Source organism: Somniosus microcephalus, chromosome 10 (genome assembly GCF_052327205.1).
Source record: "Somniosus microcephalus isolate GS21.2 chromosome 10, FLI_Smic_1.0, whole genome shotgun sequence".
NCBI lineage: Eukaryota > Metazoa > Chordata > Chondrichthyes > Squaliformes > Somniosidae > Somniosus > Somniosus microcephalus.
Genome location: NC_140996.1, coordinates 224671785 through 224691045, shown reverse-complemented (window position 1 = coordinate 224691045; position 19261 = coordinate 224671785). Strand labels below are relative to the sequence as shown.

Here is a 19261-nt window from a genome sequence, read left to right as displayed (position 1 = left end):
CAGCAGATGGCGGTAAGGGGGCACTGATGCAGTAGTGCCGGGGCGAGGCGAATCCAGCGGCTCATGGCAAATCCAGCTCTCCCACTCTCCCTGTTGCGCCGCCGTTACGAGGTACCACCGGGGACTTCAAAGCCAGGCAGATCGTGACATCAGTCAACGCACACTGGCTGCCCGATCTGGAAAATTGATTGTCGCCACTCACCTTAGCACTTCGACCAGACAGCGACAGGGAGAGCTGGCGTGCAGCTCCAGGAAGCCGGCTCCAGCAACGTTATTTAACGGCATCAGCATTAATCACTCCCAGCTGTCAGGGCCGGTTAGCTTCAGTGGTTTCTTGTCAGTTTCACCCACTCGAACAATTTCTATGAGTAATTTGAAGCTTTCTTTGTATCGGGAGTCTTCTGGCAACTACAAAGTAGCTACATTTATTGTTCAAAGATTCAAACTTGGTAACATTAGGGCTCTCACCAGGAGGCCTTACCCTCAGAGGGTATTCCGAGAGCAAGGGTCATCGACCTGAAACGTTAACTCTGTTTCTCTCTCCACAGATGCTGCCTGACCTGTTGAGTATTTCCAGCATTTTCTGTTTTTATATCAAACACGCTACCCTCATCCACCCTCTTCGACACTTCATCAAAGAACTCAATCAAGTTAGTCAAACACAATTTGCCTTTAACAACTCGTGCTGGCTTTCATTTATTAGCCCATACTTTTCCAAGTGCTAATTAATTTTGATCCAGATTATTGTGTCTTAATATTTCCCCACCACCAACATTCGTCTGACTGGTCTGTCGTTGCCGGGTTTAACTCTCCTTTTTTGTATAGGTGTGTAGCATTTACAATCCTCCCATCCTCTGGCACCACTCCCATATCTAAAGGAGGATTGGAAGATTGTGGCCAGAGCCTCTGCAATTTCCACCCTTAGTTCCCTCAGCAACCTAGGATGCATCCCATCGGGACCGGGTGACTTTTCTACTTTGAGTGCTGTCAACCCTACAGGCACCTCCTCTTGATCTATTTTTTTCTTTTTCAATTTCTCTACTAACTTTTAGGATTACCTAAATTAGGAAGGCAAATGGTATGTTGGCTTTTATTGCAAGGGGTTGGAATACAAGAGTAAGGAAGTCTTGCTGTAATTGTACAGGGCCTTGGTGAGAGCACACCTGGAGTACTGTGCACAGTTTTGGTCTCCATACCTGAGGAAGGATATACTTGCCTTGGAGGCGGTGCAACAAAGGTTTACCAGACTGATAGGAGTGGGCCTTTGGCGTAGCGGTAGCATCCCCGCCGCTGGGCCAGAAGGCGTAGGGTTTCGAACCCCGCTCCAGACAGTCCCGGCAAGTGGAGTCGGAGCTCCGGCTCTAAATTCTGGGTTGATATCCAGCGGGATACTTGCGTCCGTGGGTGTGGGTGGCCCCCCCCCTCGTATGGGTTGTGGGAGCCCATAAAACCCTCCCGCCATAGGACTAACCACCCTAATGGCTGGTACGAAGATGGTTACGGTCACGGAAGGAGCGTTAATTGCGGCCAGAAATCCTTCCACCACTTCATACAGTTCCCCAAAGGGAACAGTGTGAAGACACGTACGACGACGACCAGACTGATTCCTGGGATGAGAGGGTTGTCCTATGAGGAGAGATTGAGTAGATTAGGCCTATAGTCTCTGGAGTTTAGAAGAATGAGAGGTGATCTCATTGAAACATAAGATTCTGGAGGGCTTGACAAGGTAGATGCTGAGAGGCTGTTTCCCTTGGCTGGAGAATCTAGAACCAGGGGGCATAGTCTCAGGATAAAAGGCATGCCATTTAGGACCGAGTTGAGGAGAAATTTCTTCACTCAGAGGGTTGTGAATCTTTGGAATTCTCTGCCCCAGAGGGCTGTGGAGGCTCAGTCATTGAGTATATTCAATGAATGGTGGAGCAGGCTCAAGGGGCCATATGATCTACTTCTGCTCCTATTTCTTATGTTCTTACTTTCTCCTTTACTGTGACATTGGCAGCATCCTCTTCTTTAGTGAAGAAAGATGCAAAGAACTCATTTAGCCTCCATAAGAACATCTCCTTTTTGGTCTCTAATCGGCCCCACCTTTCGCTTGACTATTTATATAAGACTTTTGGGTTTCCTTTTATGTTACCCGCTAATCTATTCTCATACACTCCTCTCTGCCCCTCTTATTTCCTTTTTGAGTTCTCCTCTGTACTTTTTGTACTCCACTTGGTTCTCTAGTGAATTATGAACCTGACATTTATCACAAGCTGTTTCCTTATAACCTCTATCTCTTTAGTCATCCAGGGAGCTCTAGCTTTGGATGCCCTTCCTTTCCCACAGCATAAGCACGACTACCGCCAGCTTAATGCACGCCTCCTAATGACATTTTGTCAAAATTCAGAAACTACTAAAAGAAAAATCACGAGATTCATATGTTCCGTTTCTTTTTACTCGAAAATCCCTTCATAAAATATCTAAAAATCCAACATTAGCAAAGACACTTAATATCTGAGGACATAGTATATATATATATTAAAAAAAACTTAATAACCGAGTAATGTTTGGAGATTTAGAAAGGACTGAGCAGATCTATATCCATTTGCTTATCGAACATGCCTCAGCAGTTTCATTTAAAGGCCATGATTTTTTGCTTCTCGCCCTTTTTTAATGCGACTCCATTGATTTCCTACATTAAAACGGTGCCTGCACTTCAAGAAGTATTTCATTGGCTGTGAAGCGCTTTGGGACGACCTGAGGCGGGGAAACGCACTGTACAAATGCAAGTCTTAAAATTCTTTTTGTACAATTAATTACTAAATCCAATTTTTTTTCCTATAGGACGCCGCGCAGACACAAAAAATAAAAATTCACAGTAGTGGATCTCCTGCGGTTTGGCTGCCAGTACGTCAGAGGATGTGTTGTTGCACCGGGTAATGCACGAGGTATTAGTCTGTTGCTGAGGTGCTTCCGTGTGTGTGTAACGTAGTCCGTCCCTTTCAGGCCACAAGATGCACTTTGCTGCCATTATGGCGCATCCTGATGTCGATGAGAAGGTTTGTTGGTCTTCGGCGGGTCCTGAGGTCAGTTGGAGGGGGTTTGTCGCTTCTGTCGCAGGGAGATTGTCCTCTTGTAGGTTGTGCAAGTGCTTGCAAAAGCCCCGGCTCCTCCCCAAGGGTGAGGATAAACCATCAGGAAATGACCGGCTTTCTTTCCCTTTTGATTTTCTCTTTGCACGGCGCAGAAATTATACATATGTGACGAGGTGCAAAGCCTGAAGCGTGAAGGCTACGTCTCGATGTAGATCAGATAGATGGATAAATATTCCAACCATACTTGCCAGCTTGATTTCAAATCGGAGTCGGACTTTTTCCTATTTATTGTGAATTTTGTGCTCATTAATAAAAGAATGTCAACAACTTGCATTTATGTACTGCATCCCAACATAAAAAATGTCCCAAGGTGCTTTACAGGTGACATATGGGAAACGGATGCTGAACTAGGAAAGGAGACATTGGGAGGAGTGACCAAACGCTTGGTCAAAGAGTTCAGCGTTGAGGAAGTTTTAAAAAAGGGAAGAGAGGTACAGAGGCTGAATGGTTCAGTGAGGAAATTCTAGAGAGGAGGACCCAGGCAGCGAAAGGCTTGGTCGTCTTTGGTGGGGCATAGGATACACTAAAGGGTGGAGTACAGGGGGCATTTAGGGCTGGAGAAGGGTGTGTGGTGCGGGGCAAAGCCAGGGAGGGATTTAAAGACAGGGACCAGTTTGGGGACTGGGGCATTTAGTCTTTTTCCACACGTCGAGAACTCCCAAGTCAGATATGGGGGAAGTGTTCGATGTAGAGTAAACTTCCCTCTACCCTGCCTTAACCTGAAATTTAGCAGAATGCTCACGGGTGCACGGGTGTGACATTTTCATTTCAAACACCAGCCACCCTTTTGGCCGGAGCGAGACTGCCAATATAATGGCAATCACGTTTCATTGTGGAACCTTACGTGAGAGAGTGTGAGGGAGAGAGAGAGAGAATGAGGGAGAGAGAGAGAGAGAGAAAGAGTGAGAGTGTGAGAGAGTATGAGACAGGGAGAATGAGAGTGAGAGAGAGTGAGAGAGAGAGAGTGAGAGAGAGAGAGAGAGTGTGAGAGAGAGAGAGAAAGAGTGAGAGTGTGAGAGAGTATGAGACAGGGAGAATGAGAGTGAGAGAGAGAGAGAGAATGAGTGAGAGAGAGAGAGAGAAAGAGTGAGAGTGAGAGAGAGAATGAGGGAGAGAGAGAGAGAGAGAAAGAGTGAGAGTGTGAGAGAGTATGAGACAGGGAGAATGAGAGTGAGAGAGAGTGAGAGAATGAGTGAGAGAGAGAGTGAGAGAATGAGTGAGAGTGAGGGAGAGAAAGAGAGAATGAGTGAGAGAGAGAGCGCGAGTGTGAGAGTAAGAGTGAGAGTGTGAGAGAGTGTGAGAGAAAGAGTGAGTGTGAGAGTATGAGACAGAAAGAGAATGAGAGAGAGTGAGTGTGAGAGTATGAGACAGAAAGAGAATGAGAGAGAGTGAGTGTGAGAGGGGAAGCAAAGAAACAGCCAGAGAAAGAACGAAGGAAAGGAGAGAGCGCGCACAACAGTCAGAGACCGAGAAAGAAAACGAGAAGAAAAGGAAAAAGAGAGAAAAAGGAGAGAGAGCGAGAAAAGAACAGACATATATCCCCACACGCACTTCTTTCCATCAATGTGGGTTCCATTCAAGCTCAGGCCTCAGACGAAGAGATTGGTTCTAACCCATTGCCCCATCCAGTGATGCGCTTCCGATACTTTCCTTGTCACAGCGACAGTGCTGCCACGCGGAGCTGCAGCACGGCTGGAGCCAAGGCTTCCAAAGCACGTTACTCAGCGACAGCTGATCGGGGACTGGCGTCAGGGTCTCCTGGTGCTGGTCTACAGCCTTCCTCATCGCTTCCAGGATGCGGTGATACCGGGGTTCAGAGGCGGGCGTCAAAGGCGTTGCTTCCGATGGGTCTCTCAGAAGGTCGTAGAGCAAAGGTGGATTGTGGTGGGTGACAAAACGTTGGTAGCAGAAGCAAACGTGCGTGTCGAAGCAACCTTGTGCCCCTTCTGGATAGAAGTTTGGTGTGAAGAAGTGGGCTTTCCATACAGCGGAGCCTGTGATAAATATAACGGGGGAGAGAGTACAGGAAGTCAGAAAAATATTAAATAAACCAATACTGTGGAGAGCTGCAGCAGTTCACCCAGGTACTATGACCATATAACAGCTGAGGACAGGGACTTCCTGAGGTTGCAGACTGCTGCCGCTGTACAGTCCAATGGGGACAGAGCACCCTCCATGTGTACCCACCTGCCATGGCTCTGTGGGTAGCACCCTCGCCTCGAAGTCACAAGGTTGTGGGTTCAAGTCCCACTCTAGGGACTTTGAGCACAAAAATCGAGGCCGAAACTCCCAGTGCAGTGCTGAGGGAGCGCTGCACTGTCGGAGGTGCCATCTTTCGGATGAGACGCTAAACCAAGGCCCCTGTCTGCCCCCTCAGGAGGACGTAAAAGATCCCACGGCCACTATTTCGAAGAAGAGCAGGGGAGTTCTCCCCCGGTGTCCTGGCCAGTATTTATCCATCAATTAACATCACCAGAACAGATTATCTGGTCATTATCACATTGCTGTTGGTGGGAGCTTGCTGTGTGCAAATTGGCTGCCGCATTTCCTACATTACAACAGTGACTACACTCCAAAAAGTACTTCATTGGCTGTAAAGCGCTTTGGGACATCCTGAGGTCATGAAAGGCGCTATAGAAATGCAAGTCTTTCTTTCTTCAACTTGCATTGGAGCTACTGGAGAAAGAAAGAAAGAAAGACTTGCCCATCAGCATCTTCTCGAGGCAACTGGTTTGGGCAATAAATACCAGCCTTGCCAGCGACTGTGAGATTTGAAAAGTTAAACCTTTTGCACACCATTACCTGTCAATCATTTAAGGTACGCTCATGATCGAAGCCTAAACTACCAATCATTTGAGGCCGAACAAATAGTACTCACGTCCCAACTGAGAAGAATGTATAAGGAAAGGACATTGGAGGGAAGAAAAAAAGAGCATTGAAGTCGGAGGCTAGAGCAACATGAGCTCGCCTCAAGAAGGAGGACAACATCGAAGAAGACACAACAGCCTTGAGTGCGCCGGACTGAGCACACGGTAGTATTTAAAGACCGCTTTCTACTTCAGAAAGGTAGTATGAACTCGTGCCAATCATTTCAATAAAGTTGTTTAGTCTTAGAATGGTTTGTTTGTGTAGTACTTTTCCAAATTTACCGTCCAGAGTTCACCAATAGATTGGGAGAGGGGGAAGTACAGAGAGACCTGGGTGTTCTTGTACACCAGTCACTGAAGGCGAGCATGCAGGTGCAACAGGCGGTCAAGAAGGCAAACGGTATGCTGGCCTTCATAGCAAAAGGGTTAGAATACAGGAACAGGGATACCTTGCTGCAGCTGTACAGGGCACTGGTGAGACCACACCTCGAGTACTGTGTACAGTTTTGGTCGCCTCATCTGAGGAAGGATGTTCTTGCCATGGAGGGGGTGCAGCGGCGATTCACCAGGCTGATACCAGGAATGGCGGGAATGACCTATGAGGAGAGACTATGTAGTTTAGGGATGTACACACTGGAGTTTAGAAGATTGAGAGGGGACCTCATAGAAGTGTATAAAATTCTGACAGGTCTAGACAGACTGGATGCAGAAGGAATGTTTCCCTTGGCGGGTGAGAACAGAACTAGAGGACATAATTTAAGGATAAGGGCTAAACCATTTAGGACAGAGATGAGGGGGAATTTCTTCACTCAGAGAGTGGTGAACCTGTGGAACTCATTGCCACAGAGGGCAGTGTATGCCAGCTCATTAAATATATTTAAGAGGGAATTAGATATATTTCTACGGGCAAAAGGGGTTAAGGGTTACGGAGAGAAGGCGGGGACGGGATACTGAATTAAAGGATCAGCCATGATCTCATTAAATGGCGGAGCAGGCACGAAGGGCCGAATGGCCTACTCCTGCTCCTATCTTCTATGTATCTATGTAACCCTTTCTTTGGTTATGGGCGTCTTGTAGGGTTTGTCTACACAAGCCAATGAATAGAATAGAAGCCCATATCATCTATTTATAGAAATAATAAAGTAGGCATTTGCATTTATATAGCCGCCTTTACCTCCTCATGACACCCCAAAGCACTTTACATCAAATTAAGTACTATTGTAGTGTGGCCACTGTTTAGTAGACAAAGGTGCCAGCCAATTTGCACACAGTGAGATCCCACAAACAGCAAATGAGATGAATGACCAGACAATCTGTTTTTGGTGGTATTGGTTGAGGGATAAATGTTGGCCAGGATACTGGGGAGAATTGCTTTGCTCTTCTTCGAATAGTGCCTTGGATCTATGTCCACCCGAGAAGGTAGGCGGGGCCTCGGTTGTACGTCTCACTTGAAAGACCCCGATGATGGCCACTGAGCAACTCTTCAACATACCTGTTTGTGGCTCAGAGAAACATAGAAACATAGAAGATAGGAGCAGGAGTAGGCCATTCGGCCCTTCGAGCCTGCTCCGCCATTCAATGAGATCATGGCTGATCATCCAAACCCTAGCACCCGGTCCCTACACCGACAGCCATCCCACCCAAGCCCTATCCCCGTAACCCCACGTATTTAATCCCCCCTAACACTAAGGGCCAATTTTTTATCATGGCCAATCAACCTAACCCGCACATCTTTGGACTGTGGGAGGAAACCGGAGCACCCGGAGGAAACCCACGCAAACACGGGGAGAATGTGCAAACTCCACACAGTCACCCGAGGCCGGATTTGAACCCGGGTCCCTGGCGCTGTGAGGCAACAGTGCTAACCACAGGTGAAGAGGATTGAGAGACAAGGTGGGCAAGTACAGAGCATGTGCAACGGCATCTGTAGAGAGCAAAGACAGGTTACGGTCTCAGATGTAGACCCTTCATCAGAACTGCACTGCTGAAGGGTCTATGGCCTGAAATATCATAGAACCATAGAATGGTTACAGCACAGAATGAGGCCATTCGGCCCGTCGAGCCCGTGCCAGCTCTCTGCAAGAGCACTTCAGCCAGTCCCACTCCCCCGTCCTTTCCCCGTAGCCCTGCAAATGTTTTTTCCTTCAGGTACTTATCCAATTCCCTTTTGAAAGCCAGGATTGAGTCTGCCTCCACCACCCCCTCAGGCAGTGCATTCCAGATCCTAAGCTGCGTAAAAAAGATTTTCCTCATGTCGCCTTTGGTTCTTCTGCCAATCACCTTAAATCTGTGTCCTCTGGTTTTCAACCCTTCTGCCAATGGGAGCAGTTTCTCTCTATCTACTCTATCCGGACCCCTCATGATTTCGAACACCTCTATCAAATCTCCTCTCAACTTTCTCTGCTCCAAGGAAAACAACCCCAGCTTCTCCAGTCTATCCGCGTAACTGAAGTCCCTCATCCCTGGAATCATTCTTGTAAACCTTTTCTGCACCCTCTCTAAGGCCTTCACATTCTTCCTAAAGTGCGGTGCCCAGAATTGGACTCAATACTCCAGTTGAGGCCGAACCAGTGTTTTATAAAAGGAAACTGGAAAGTACTGTAGTACAAAGGGATCTGGGGGTCCTGGTGCACGAAACTCAAAAAGTTAGTATGCAGGTGCAGCAAGTGATCAAGAAGGCCAATGGAATGTTGGCTTTTATTGCTAGGGGGATGGAATATAAAAACAGGGAGGTATTGCTGCAGTTGTACAAGGTATTGGTGAGACCGCACCTGGAATACTGCATACAGTTTTGGTGTCCATACTTAAGAAAAGACATACTTGCTCTCGAGTCAGTACAAAGAAGGTACACTCGGTTAATCCCGGGGATGAGGGGGTGGTCATATGAGGAGAGGTTGAGTAGATTGGGACTCTACTCATTGGAGTTCAGAAGAATGAGAGGCGATCTTATTGAAACATATAAGATTGTGAAGGGGCTTGATCGGGTGGATGCGGTGAGGATGTTCCCAATGATGGGTGAAACTAGAACTAGGGGGTATAATCTTAAAATAAGGGGCTGCTCTTTCAAAACTGAGATGAGGAGAAACTTCTTCACTCAGAGGGTGGTAGGTTTGTGGAATTTGCTGCCCCAGAAAGCTGTGGAAGCTACATCATTAAATAAATTTAAAACAGAAATAGATAGTTTCCTAGAAGTAAAGGGAATTAAGGGTTACGGGGAGCGGGCAGGAAATTGGACATGAGTCTAGGTTCGGAATGGTCATGGCCCTGTGGGTAGTGGAGTGGGCCCAGGGGCCGTGTAGCCTGGTTCTGCTCCTACTGTGTTCTAATTCTGTGTTAGATTTCAGGAGATGGTTTTATTCCTGTTCCTGGCTGGGGTGGAGATCGCCTTTACAGAAGGTAAGTACTGTAGAAAATATAGGGACAGAGTGATCTCCTGGAAGAATTTTGATCGCCTAGATGGGTCGGAGAGGAATTTCCCAGATTTTTTTCTCCCAAATTGGCCATTGGGTCTTTATCTGGTTTTTCGCCTCTCCCAGGAGATCACATGGGTTCGGGTGGATGCACAGTGATAGAAGATTTGAGGTTAGGATCAGATCAGCCATGATCTTATTGAATGGTGGAGCAGGCTCGAGGGGCCGATTGGCCTACTCCTGCTCCTATTTCTTATGTTCTTATGTTCATCATAACTTCCTTGCTTTTGTACTCTTATGCCGCCTTCTCTCTTTTCAAACGCTGACACCCTCTGCGTGTCTCTGGCGCTTTCCGTTTTTATTTCAGATATCTCAGAATTCCAATCCAGGAATTTGGTGTCGCAATAGAGACCTGCACATCGAACGGCAGATTGTGCAATATGAATAGGACCCTGTTGAGTGGGTTTTTGTAGTGCGTCATAGGCGTGAAAAGCTCTACAGTACAAAACGAGCAGCAATAGGAAGCTTTGCTGGTTTAAAAACTCTTTCCCCACCTCCCTCCCTCCCTCTTTTTTCCTACCCTCTTTTGACAGGGTGTGGGCCCCACAGGTACAGGTCGTTGTCTATTGTGAGGATATAATTACAGTTAACGTTCCCTTTAAGCTGCGCGGCCACGCAGCGCTCCAGGGATCCCGTGCAGCTGCTTTTTCAATGTAAAAACCGTGCATGCGCAGTACTTTGAATGGAGGCCGTGCGGCGCCCAACAAAAAAATTAGAGGGAACATTGATTACAGTGTGACAATGTTACATAGGCAGTAAATATGAACATAGGAACTTATGGTGGAAACAGTTGACAGGAAGTGCGCACGGACAGATTTTTAAGATTATATTATACACTAATCAGCCTCCTGTAGCATGGGATTGTGAGTTGTGAGGAGGATGCAAAGAGGCTTCAAGGCGATTTTGACAAGTTGAGAGAGTGGGCAAATACATGGCAGATGCAGTATAACGTGGATAAATGTGAAGTTATCCACTTCGGTAGGAAAAACAGAAAGGCAAAGCATTATTTAAATGGTGATAGATTGGGAAATGTTGATGTTCAGAGGGACCTGGGTATCCTTGTACACCAGTCACTGAAAGCAAACATGCAGGTGCAGCAAGCAGTTAGGAAGGCAAATGGATGTTGGCCTTCATTGCAAGAGGATTTGAGTACAGGAGCAAGGATGTCTTACTATAGTTATACAGGGCCTTGGTGAGACCACACCTGGAGTACTGTGTGCAGTTTTGGTCTCCTTACCGAAGAAAGGATATACTTGCCATAGAGGGAATGCAGCGAAGGTTCACCAGACTGATTCCTGGGATGGCAGGACTGTCGTATGAGGACAGATTGGGCCGACTAGGCCTGCATTCACTAGAGTTTAGAAGAATGAGAGGGGATCTCATTGAAACGTATAAAATTCTGACAGGCAGATGCAGGGAGGATGTTTCCCCTAGCTGGGGGGGGGGGTCTAGAACGAGGGGTCACAGTCTCAGGATACGGGGTAGGACATTTAGGACTGAGATGAGGAGAAATTTCTTCACTCAGAGGGTGGTGAACCTGTGGAATTCTCTGCCACAGAAGGCTGTGGAGGCCAAGTCACTGAATATATTTAAGAAGAAGATAGATAGATTTCTAGACACAAAAGGCATCAAGGGGTATGGGGAGAGAGCAGGAATCTGGTATTGAGATAGAGGATCAGCCATGATCATATTGAATGGCTCGAAGGGCCGAATGGCCGACTCCTGCTCCTATTTTTCTATGTTTCCATGGCAAATTGGGAGTTGAGACGAAGCATAATCTTCAGGTGAAACGGAGTTAGAGGCTGGGGGCTGATTGAACAAGGGTATTCAAATGGAACTCGGTCCCCACTTGCATATATTTCCATCGTATAAGTTCCGACACTCATATTTGGAAGGGAAACTGCCTATGCAAACTGGCCTCGCTGTAACTATCCCCTCCTGGCACTGCGGGGAGGGGAGGGAAGTGCAACGTGACAAGATAACGCAATCTGTTTCCATTATAGATATAAAATAAATATCTAATTTGGTTATGGTGATGGGGGAGAATATGGAAATTTAAAGTCTATCCATCTGGAAAGTTTTTGACCAGTTATTGAAATATATATATTTTTTAAATCCTATTTGAGATCACTGCTGCTCCAGTCACCCAATCATTGCAGAACTGCTGCATCGAAGTCTGTCAGTCGCATATTAATGCATGAACTATCACCCTGGTATAATTACTATTGAATATTAAGAGCACACATTACAAGAATATGTGGACTAGATATGATGGCAGGTGCTGCAACACGCTAATGTGGTCAGAATGGGCAAAGTGCTCAAGGAAGCACTTGATGATACGGTCGCAGCAGTATATTATGTTAGCACATTTCTTGAGGTGTTGTTCAGTGAGTCAGAGGTTACGATGTTCAACAATAGAGGGTTATGCCATGGAAAGTACAATGCATTACCAAAGAACATAAGAAATAGGAGCAGGAGTACAGCCCCTCGAGCCTGCTCCGCCATTCAATAAGATCAGGGCTGAACTTCGACATCAACTCCACTTTCCCGCCCTATCCCTCGAATCCCTCAGTGCCCAAAAATCTATCGATCTCAGTTTTGAATATTACTCATCGACTGAGCATCCACAGTCTGCCGAGGATCCCCCTCTGTTCAAACCCCACTCCCTTCTTCCTGACCCCCATTCCCCCAATCTCTCTCTGATCCCCCAGTCCAGCATCCAACGACCCCCATTGCCCCTCTCTTCCCCGAGCCCCCAGTCTCCCCCTTCAATCCCATTCCCCACCCGGCCATTGATCTTCTTAGCCACTTTCTTCATTTTCGATTCATATGCTCCTTAGCTCTTTAACACTGAATTTTTGCTGTTTTGCTTTGGGCTTATCTACAAGGTATGAAGTTTTGTGTGTCAGCCGTGGCTCAGTGGGTAGCACTCTCGCCTCAGAGGTTCATGGGTTCAAGCTCCGCTCCAGAGACTTGAGCACATAGACGAGGCTGACCCTCCCAGTGCAGTACTGAGGGAGTGCTGCACTGTCGGAGGTGCCGTCTTTCGGATGTGACGTTAAACCGAGGCCCCGTCTGCTCTCTTAGATGGGTGTCAAAGATCCCACGGCCACTATTTTGAAGAAGAGCAGAGGATCCTAGCCAATATTTATCCCTTAACCAACATCACTAAAATACAAATGTTTTCATCAATATCTCATTGCTGTCTGTGGGAGCTTGCTGTGCGTAAATTGGCTGCCGCGTTTCCTACATTACAACAGTGACTTCAAAAGTAGTTGATTGATTTTGGGACGTCCGGAGACCACAAAATGCTGTTTAAATGCTGGCAGCTTGTTCTTTCTTTTACTTGTGGGCCAGTGGCCAATGTGTGCGGGGGCTGGGGGGATGCTCAAGCTTTTTTAATGCAATAAACTAAACATTACAAAATCTATAATCTGTAAGGGTTTTTTTTAAATCTTCTCTTCCATTAGGGCTGCACCGTAAACTAACCAGTACTGGCCAAGTTAGTTTGTTTGAATGTGTATGCACGTGTGTGGGTAGGAAACATTTGTCTTCTCATAACATTGTGAAAAAGAAGAAAGAAAGACTTTATATAGCGCTTTACAGCCAATGAAGTACTTTTTGAAGTGTAGTCACTGCTGTTATATAGGAAATGCGGCAGCCATTTTGCGCACAGCAAGCTCCCACAAACAGCAATGTGAGAATGACCAGATAATGGCCCAGAACTTTGGGTCTCCATGGGTGAGTACACATTGGGGTACTCACCCATAAGCCCAATGGAAGTGCCGGTTTCCTGCATCCACTACGCATGCACGGGAAACCGGCACTTCCGTTCCCCTGAAAGAAGGGGTTCAGAAATCGAACGCGTGCGCCGGAGAGGCTGCGCGTGCGCATCGAACTTGCGTTTTTTTTGCAGGTTTTCCCGGGAAGAGAAGTCTCCAGAAGTTAGACATTTAAAAAGCAGTCGCAAGGCCTGTTTTTCACAAGGTAAGTGGTGAATTAATTAAAATTAAAACATTTTTTCCACAGGTTTATTATTTTTAAATACTTTTAAAAAAAGGTAAGTTTATTTTTAGCCCCGTTAGAAAATAAAATTATTTTTTTCAAAAATTTAAATTGTTGTTTAAAATAGTTATTTCATGTCATTTATAGTTTATTTAAAAAATGATGTTTTAAAAAAAATTTATTTGAAGATTTAGTGATGTTTTGGGGCTCGTAGTATTTATAGTTTTGACAGACCTTCCTGTAAATTTTATGAATGGGCATTTCCCTGCTACCATTGGCTCCCCATGGCTCACGTGATCCCAGGGACGCATCGAACTAACTGCGCCCCTGAGATACGCAAGCACTGCGCGCCGGCAGCTGGAGCAGGCCCAGGATCGGAATTCCACGGGGGCCCACAGCTCAACGGCCGGCGCGCAAGGTAAGTGCAGGTCGGAGGCTTGCACCCGCGGGAAGGCCCCCGACCCGAATTTCTGGGCCAATCTGTTTTTGTGATGGTAATTGAGGGATAAATACTGGCCAGGACACTGGGGATAACTCCCCTGCTCTTCTTCGAAACAGTGCCATGGGATCCTTTACGTTCACCTGAGGGCAGACGGGGCCTCAGTTTAACATTTCATCCGAGAGACAGCCCCTCCGACAGTGCAGCGCTCCCTCAGTACTGCACTGGGAGTGTCAGCCTAGATTTTTGTGCTCAAGTCTCTGGAGTGGGACTAGGAACCCACAACCCTCTGACTCAGAGGCGAGAGAGAGTGCTACCAACTGAGCCACAGCTGACACAGAGATAAAGAAATCCACTAGCTGACCTGAACCTGAAATTTACAAGCAGCTCCTGTTCTTTGACTGACCTCCAAAAGCTGCTTGAACTATTAAAACCAGTGCCTCACTGGGGAGTACTGGATCAGTGGCCTGAAAGACGTAAGGCAGCTAAACATCAAAAACGGCACAGACAACCTGCAGGCAATGCCAAACGATATCTGCGAGGGAACTACAGAAACCACTGAACCTGTCTTGTACTGGAGCATCTTAATGTACCGACATCAAGGCGTCTGTAACCAGATGATATTACGATAGTAGAAAGGAATGGACTTACTGTGCCTCGGATGCCAGCGAACTGCACTTAAATAACTGTTACAGTAATGGAAGAGAAACTCGTGCTCCGACTGCTGCACGTCACCTAGGAGTAAAGGCATTAGGTCCCGGCCATCGATTATCCTGGGGGAAGAGAAGGGTAGAAGCAGGTTTAATATATCGTTTGCTCAAGAAAAGCACAACGTCAATTGTCGGCTGGTATCGGGGGGGGGGGGGGGGCGTTGGTGGAAAGAGCGAAAAGAGAAGAGTACGGTGATCTGAACTGGAGGGTGCCTGTACTGCACATCAACAAGAAAATAGCTAGTGCTCCACACATTGAAAGGAATGCCTCAGAGAGCTTTACAGAAACAGAGACAGTGAAGAGGAGTGATTGGGGGGGCGGTGGAAATAAATGGTGTTAGGAACAGCAACTAAACGCAGGGTGAAAGAGGAGGGTTTGGGAGGGAGCTCGAGAGGACAGTGGCGGAAGAGGCTGCCACTCCTGGTGCAGAGGGAGGGGGAGCAAGAAGTAGAACGGTGTCAGAGGAGCGGAGGGTGCAGGGATGTGTGGCTGGAGGAGAAGACAGGGGTAAAGCCAGGGGGACACTTGGACAGGAGGACATGGGTTTTACAGTCAAACATTTGGGGTACAGGAAGCCAGTGGTACTTGGCGAGTGCTGGGACAGTGGGGCTTTGTGCAGGATAGGACAAGGGCCGCATCATTCTGGAAATGGTGCAGTTTGTGAAGGGTACAGGCGAGGAGAGCATTCAAGGAGTTGAGCCTCGATGAAGTGGCCATAAAAAGAACAAACTTGCATTTATTTAGCGCCACTCACCACCTCAGGACAGGCCAGTCAATGAAGTACTTTTGAAGTGTAGTCCCTGTTGTAATGTAGGAAAAACAGCAGCTAAATGCGCACAGCAAGCTCCCACAAACAGCAATTACCAGATCATCTGTTTTTTTAGCGATGTTGGTTGAGGGATAAAGGTTGGCCAGGACACTAGGGAGAACTCCGCTGCTCTTCTTCGAATAGTGCCAGGGGATCTTTTACATCCACCGGACAGGGCAGATGGGGCCTCGGTTTAACATCCCATCTGAAAGACCGCACCTCCGACAGTGCAGCACTCCCTCAGTACTACACTGGAGTGTCGGCCTGGATAATGACCCAAGTCTCTGGAGTGGGACTCGAAAACCACGATTTTCTGACTCAAGAGGCGACAGTGCTACCCACTGAGCCATGGCTGACACCCAAGGTTCATATTGATCCACCGCCGGTGGCTGCGACTCTCTCCTTCCTTCCTCCCCCGCCCCGGCTGCTTACCGGTTACGCGGCATTGCGGCTTTTGCTAGGTTGACGACCGTTGGGAAGAGATCCATATTGCTGGTTGGCCCGTCGATGCTCCTGCCCGCCGTCAGCACTCCGGGCCATCGGAAGAGCCCTGGCACCCGGATGCCACCTTCCCAGTTTGTGGATTTTCCTCCTAAAAATTTAAGAAAGAAAATCCAGAGCCTGTGACGAGGAGCCAAAACGTGGACAGAAAGATGAATTAATGGAAACAATATTGGTCACATGCCCAGCAGGGGTGTGGGCAAAGAATGGCTGCCTACATAACAATGGTCAGTGCACTTGAAAAATAATCCATTGTGATTAGGGAAGCTGGGATTGTTCTCCTTAGAGCAGACTAGGTTAAGGGGAGATTTGATAGAGGTGTTCAAAATCATGCGGTGCTTTGGCAGAGCAAGTAAGGAGAAACAGTTTCCACTGGCAGAAGAGTCGGTAACCAGAGGACAGAGAATGAAGGTAATTAGTGGAAGAACCAGAGGGAGAGATGAGCAATGTTCCCTCTTACCTTTTTTTTAGGGGGTGCGCGGCCCTTTCAAATTACGGCGCATGCGTGGTTTATCGCATTGAAAAGCCGGCGAGCCGGCTGCACGGGAGGTCCAGAGAGCTGCGCAGCCGTGCAGCTTAACGGGAACATTGGAGATGGGGAGAATTTTTTTTTTACGCAGCGAGTTGTTGTGATCTGGAATGCGCTGCCTGAAAGGGCGGTGGAAGCAGACTCAATAGTAACTTTCAAAAGGGAATTGGATAAATACATGAAAAGGATAAATTTGCAGGGCTGTGGGAAAAGAGCAGGGGGAGTGGGACTAATTGGAGAGCTCTTTCAAAGAGCCGGCACAGGCACGATGGGCCGAATGGCCTCCTTCTGTATGATTCATAAGGGCTTTGAGACATTTTAATTTGATAAGATGCCATATTCTGAACGTGTATGATAAGACGGAAGCATACAAGCCTTTTCTAGAGGGGTCGGGGGGGGTTGGAGATGTAATGCTCTTATGAAGGGGAAAGTCTGGGCCAGTGTTTCCCATTAACATTTTACCGAGGATCACAATCCCAAGCAGCATCTTGCTCACTCTCAGGATGCACCAGAGCCTGAGGAGAAAACATGACTTGTATCGATATAGTGCCTCGTCACTGCGCAATGTCTTAAACTGCTGCACACACAAAGGATTACTTTGAAGTGCAGCTCCCCATTTCAAATGAGTCATCCTGCACTCCAGCCAAATGAGGTTCAGGCATACTTCCACAGGAATAGGAAAGAGCTGGGGGGCATTAGGAGATGGATAACTTTAATAAAATGACAGGCTCCATAGTGTTAATAGAGCCCTTTGCTTGCTCTAGGTGTTGGGCTAGACTCTGACTAACTTTTGTGAGGGGTTTAGAAAGAGTGAAAGGTGGGTGCAGGGGGGGGGGAGAAGAATGCAGGGGGGGAGAAGAATGGAGGGGGAGGGGAAGAGTGGAGGGGGAGGGGGAGAATGGAGGGGGAAGAATGGAGGGGGAGGAGGAAGAATGGAGGAGGAGGAAGAAGAATGAAGGGGGAGGGGGAGAATGGAGGGGGAGGAGGAAGAGTGGAGGGGGAGGGGGGAGAATGGAGGGGGAGGAGGAAGAATGGAGCGGGAGGAGGAAGAATGGAGGGGGAGGGGGGAGAATGGAGGGGAGGAGGAAGGGTGGAGGGGGAGGGGGAAGAATGGAGGGGGAGGGGGAAGAATGGAGGGGGAGGAGGAAGAAGGAAGGGGTGGAGGAAGAATGGAGGGGAGGAGGGAGAATGGAGGGGAGGAGGAAGGGTGGAGGGGGAAGAATGGAGGGGGAGGAGGAAGAAGGAAGGGGTGGAGGAAGAATGGAGGGGAGGAGGGAGAATGGAGGGGGAGGAGGAAGAATGGAGGGGGAGGAGGAAGAGTGGAGGGGGAGGGGGAGAATGGAGGGGGAGGAGGAAGAATGGAGGGGGGAGAATGGAGGGGGAAGAGGAAGAATGGAGCGGGAGGAGGAAGAATGGAGGGGAGGGGGAAGAATAGAGGGGGAGGGGGAAGAATGGAGGGGGAGGAGGAAGAATGGAGGGGGAGGAGGAAGAGTGGAGGGGGAGGAGGAAGAGTGGAGGGGGAGGAGGAAGAGTGGAGGGGGAGGAGGAAGAGTGGAGGGGGAGGAGGAAGAGTGGAGGGGAGGGGGGAGAATGGAGGGGGGAGAATGGAGGGGGAGGGGGGAGAATGGAGGGGGAGGAGGAAGAGTGGAGGGGGAGGAGGAAGAATGGAGGGGGAGGAGGAAGAGTGGAGGGGAGGGGGGAGAATGGAGGGGGGAGAATGGAGGGGGAGGAGGAAGAGTGGAGGGGGAGGAGGAAGAGTGGAGGGGAGGGGGGAGAATGGAGGGGGGAGAATGGAGGGGGAGGAGGAAGAGTGGAGGGGGAGGAGGAAGAGTGGAGGGGAGGGGGGAGAATGGAGGGGGAGGGGGGAGAATGGAGGGGGAGGAGGAAGAGTGGAGGGGGAGGAGGAAGAGTGGAGGGGAGGGGGGAGAATAGAGGGGGCGGAGGAACGAAGGAATGGGTAGGTTACACTAGGTGAGGAAAATCTCTTCGAGCATGCTCCAATCATTCTTAGATACAGGTGCCAGAGGACTGGAGGATTGCAAATATTACACCCTTGTTCAAAAAATGGGAGAAGGATAAACCTGGCAATTACAGGCCAGTCAGTTTAACGTTGGTGGTAGGGATGCTTTCAGAAACAATAATCCGGGAAAAAATTAGGAGTAAAGGGTAGCTATTCCCAGTGGCAGAAGGTGGGTAGTGGTGTTCCACAAGGATCAGTGCTGGGACCACTGCTGTTCACAATTTACATTAACGATTTAGACTTTGGAATCAAAAACACAATTTCTAAATTTGTGGATGACACCAAATTGGGGAGGATAGTCAATACTGAGGAGGACTGCAACAAGTTACAGGAGGACATTAATAAAGTTGCAGAATGGGCATATAATTGGCAAATGAAGTTCAACACAGATAAATGTGAGATTACATTTTGGTAGGAAGAATAGGGAGGTCTCTTATCACTTGGAGGGTGTGAGTCTGGGTGGGGTAGAGGAACAAGGGGATCTCGGAGTACAAATTCACAAATCACTAAATGTTGTGATGCAGGTTAGCAAGGCCATAAAAAAAGCAAACCAAGCACTAGGGTTTATTTCTCGAGTGATAGAATTGAAAAGCAGGGAAGTTATGCTAAACCTGTATTGAACCTTGGTTAGACCACACTTGGAGTACTGCGTACAGTTCTGGTCACCATATTATAAAAAGGATATAGAGGTACTGGAGAGGGTGCAGAGAAGATTTACAAGGTTGATACCAGAAATGCGAGGGTATACATATCAGGAAAGGATGAACAGGCTGG

At 48.0% G+C, this 19261-nt stretch overlaps 2 protein-coding genes across 2 annotated transcripts in view; both read right to left on the bottom strand.

Moving 5' to 3' along the window:
• LOC147112113 (steryl-sulfatase-like) overlaps positions 1–3013 on the bottom strand; it is a 21572-nt gene extending 18559 nt beyond the window's left edge. The window contains exon 1 of the mRNA XM_085998314.1: positions 2803–3013. Within this exon, the coding sequence (XP_085854440.1) occupies positions 2803–3013 (211 nt within the window). The remainder of the gene's footprint in view (positions 1–2802) is intronic.
• The window catches only part of sts (steroid sulfatase (microsomal), isozyme S), a 100554-nt gene continuing 83712 nt past the window's right edge, over positions 2420–19261 (bottom strand). Inside the window, exons 8-10 of the mRNA XM_085999659.1 lie at positions 15870–16029; positions 14570–14691; positions 2420–5131 (exon numbers count right to left, since the gene is read on the bottom strand). Of these exons, the coding sequence (XP_085855785.1) occupies positions 4746–5131; positions 14570–14691; positions 15870–16029 (668 nt within the window). The 3' untranslated portion in view covers positions 2420–4745. The remainder of the gene's footprint in view (positions 5132–14569; positions 14692–15869; positions 16030–19261) is intronic.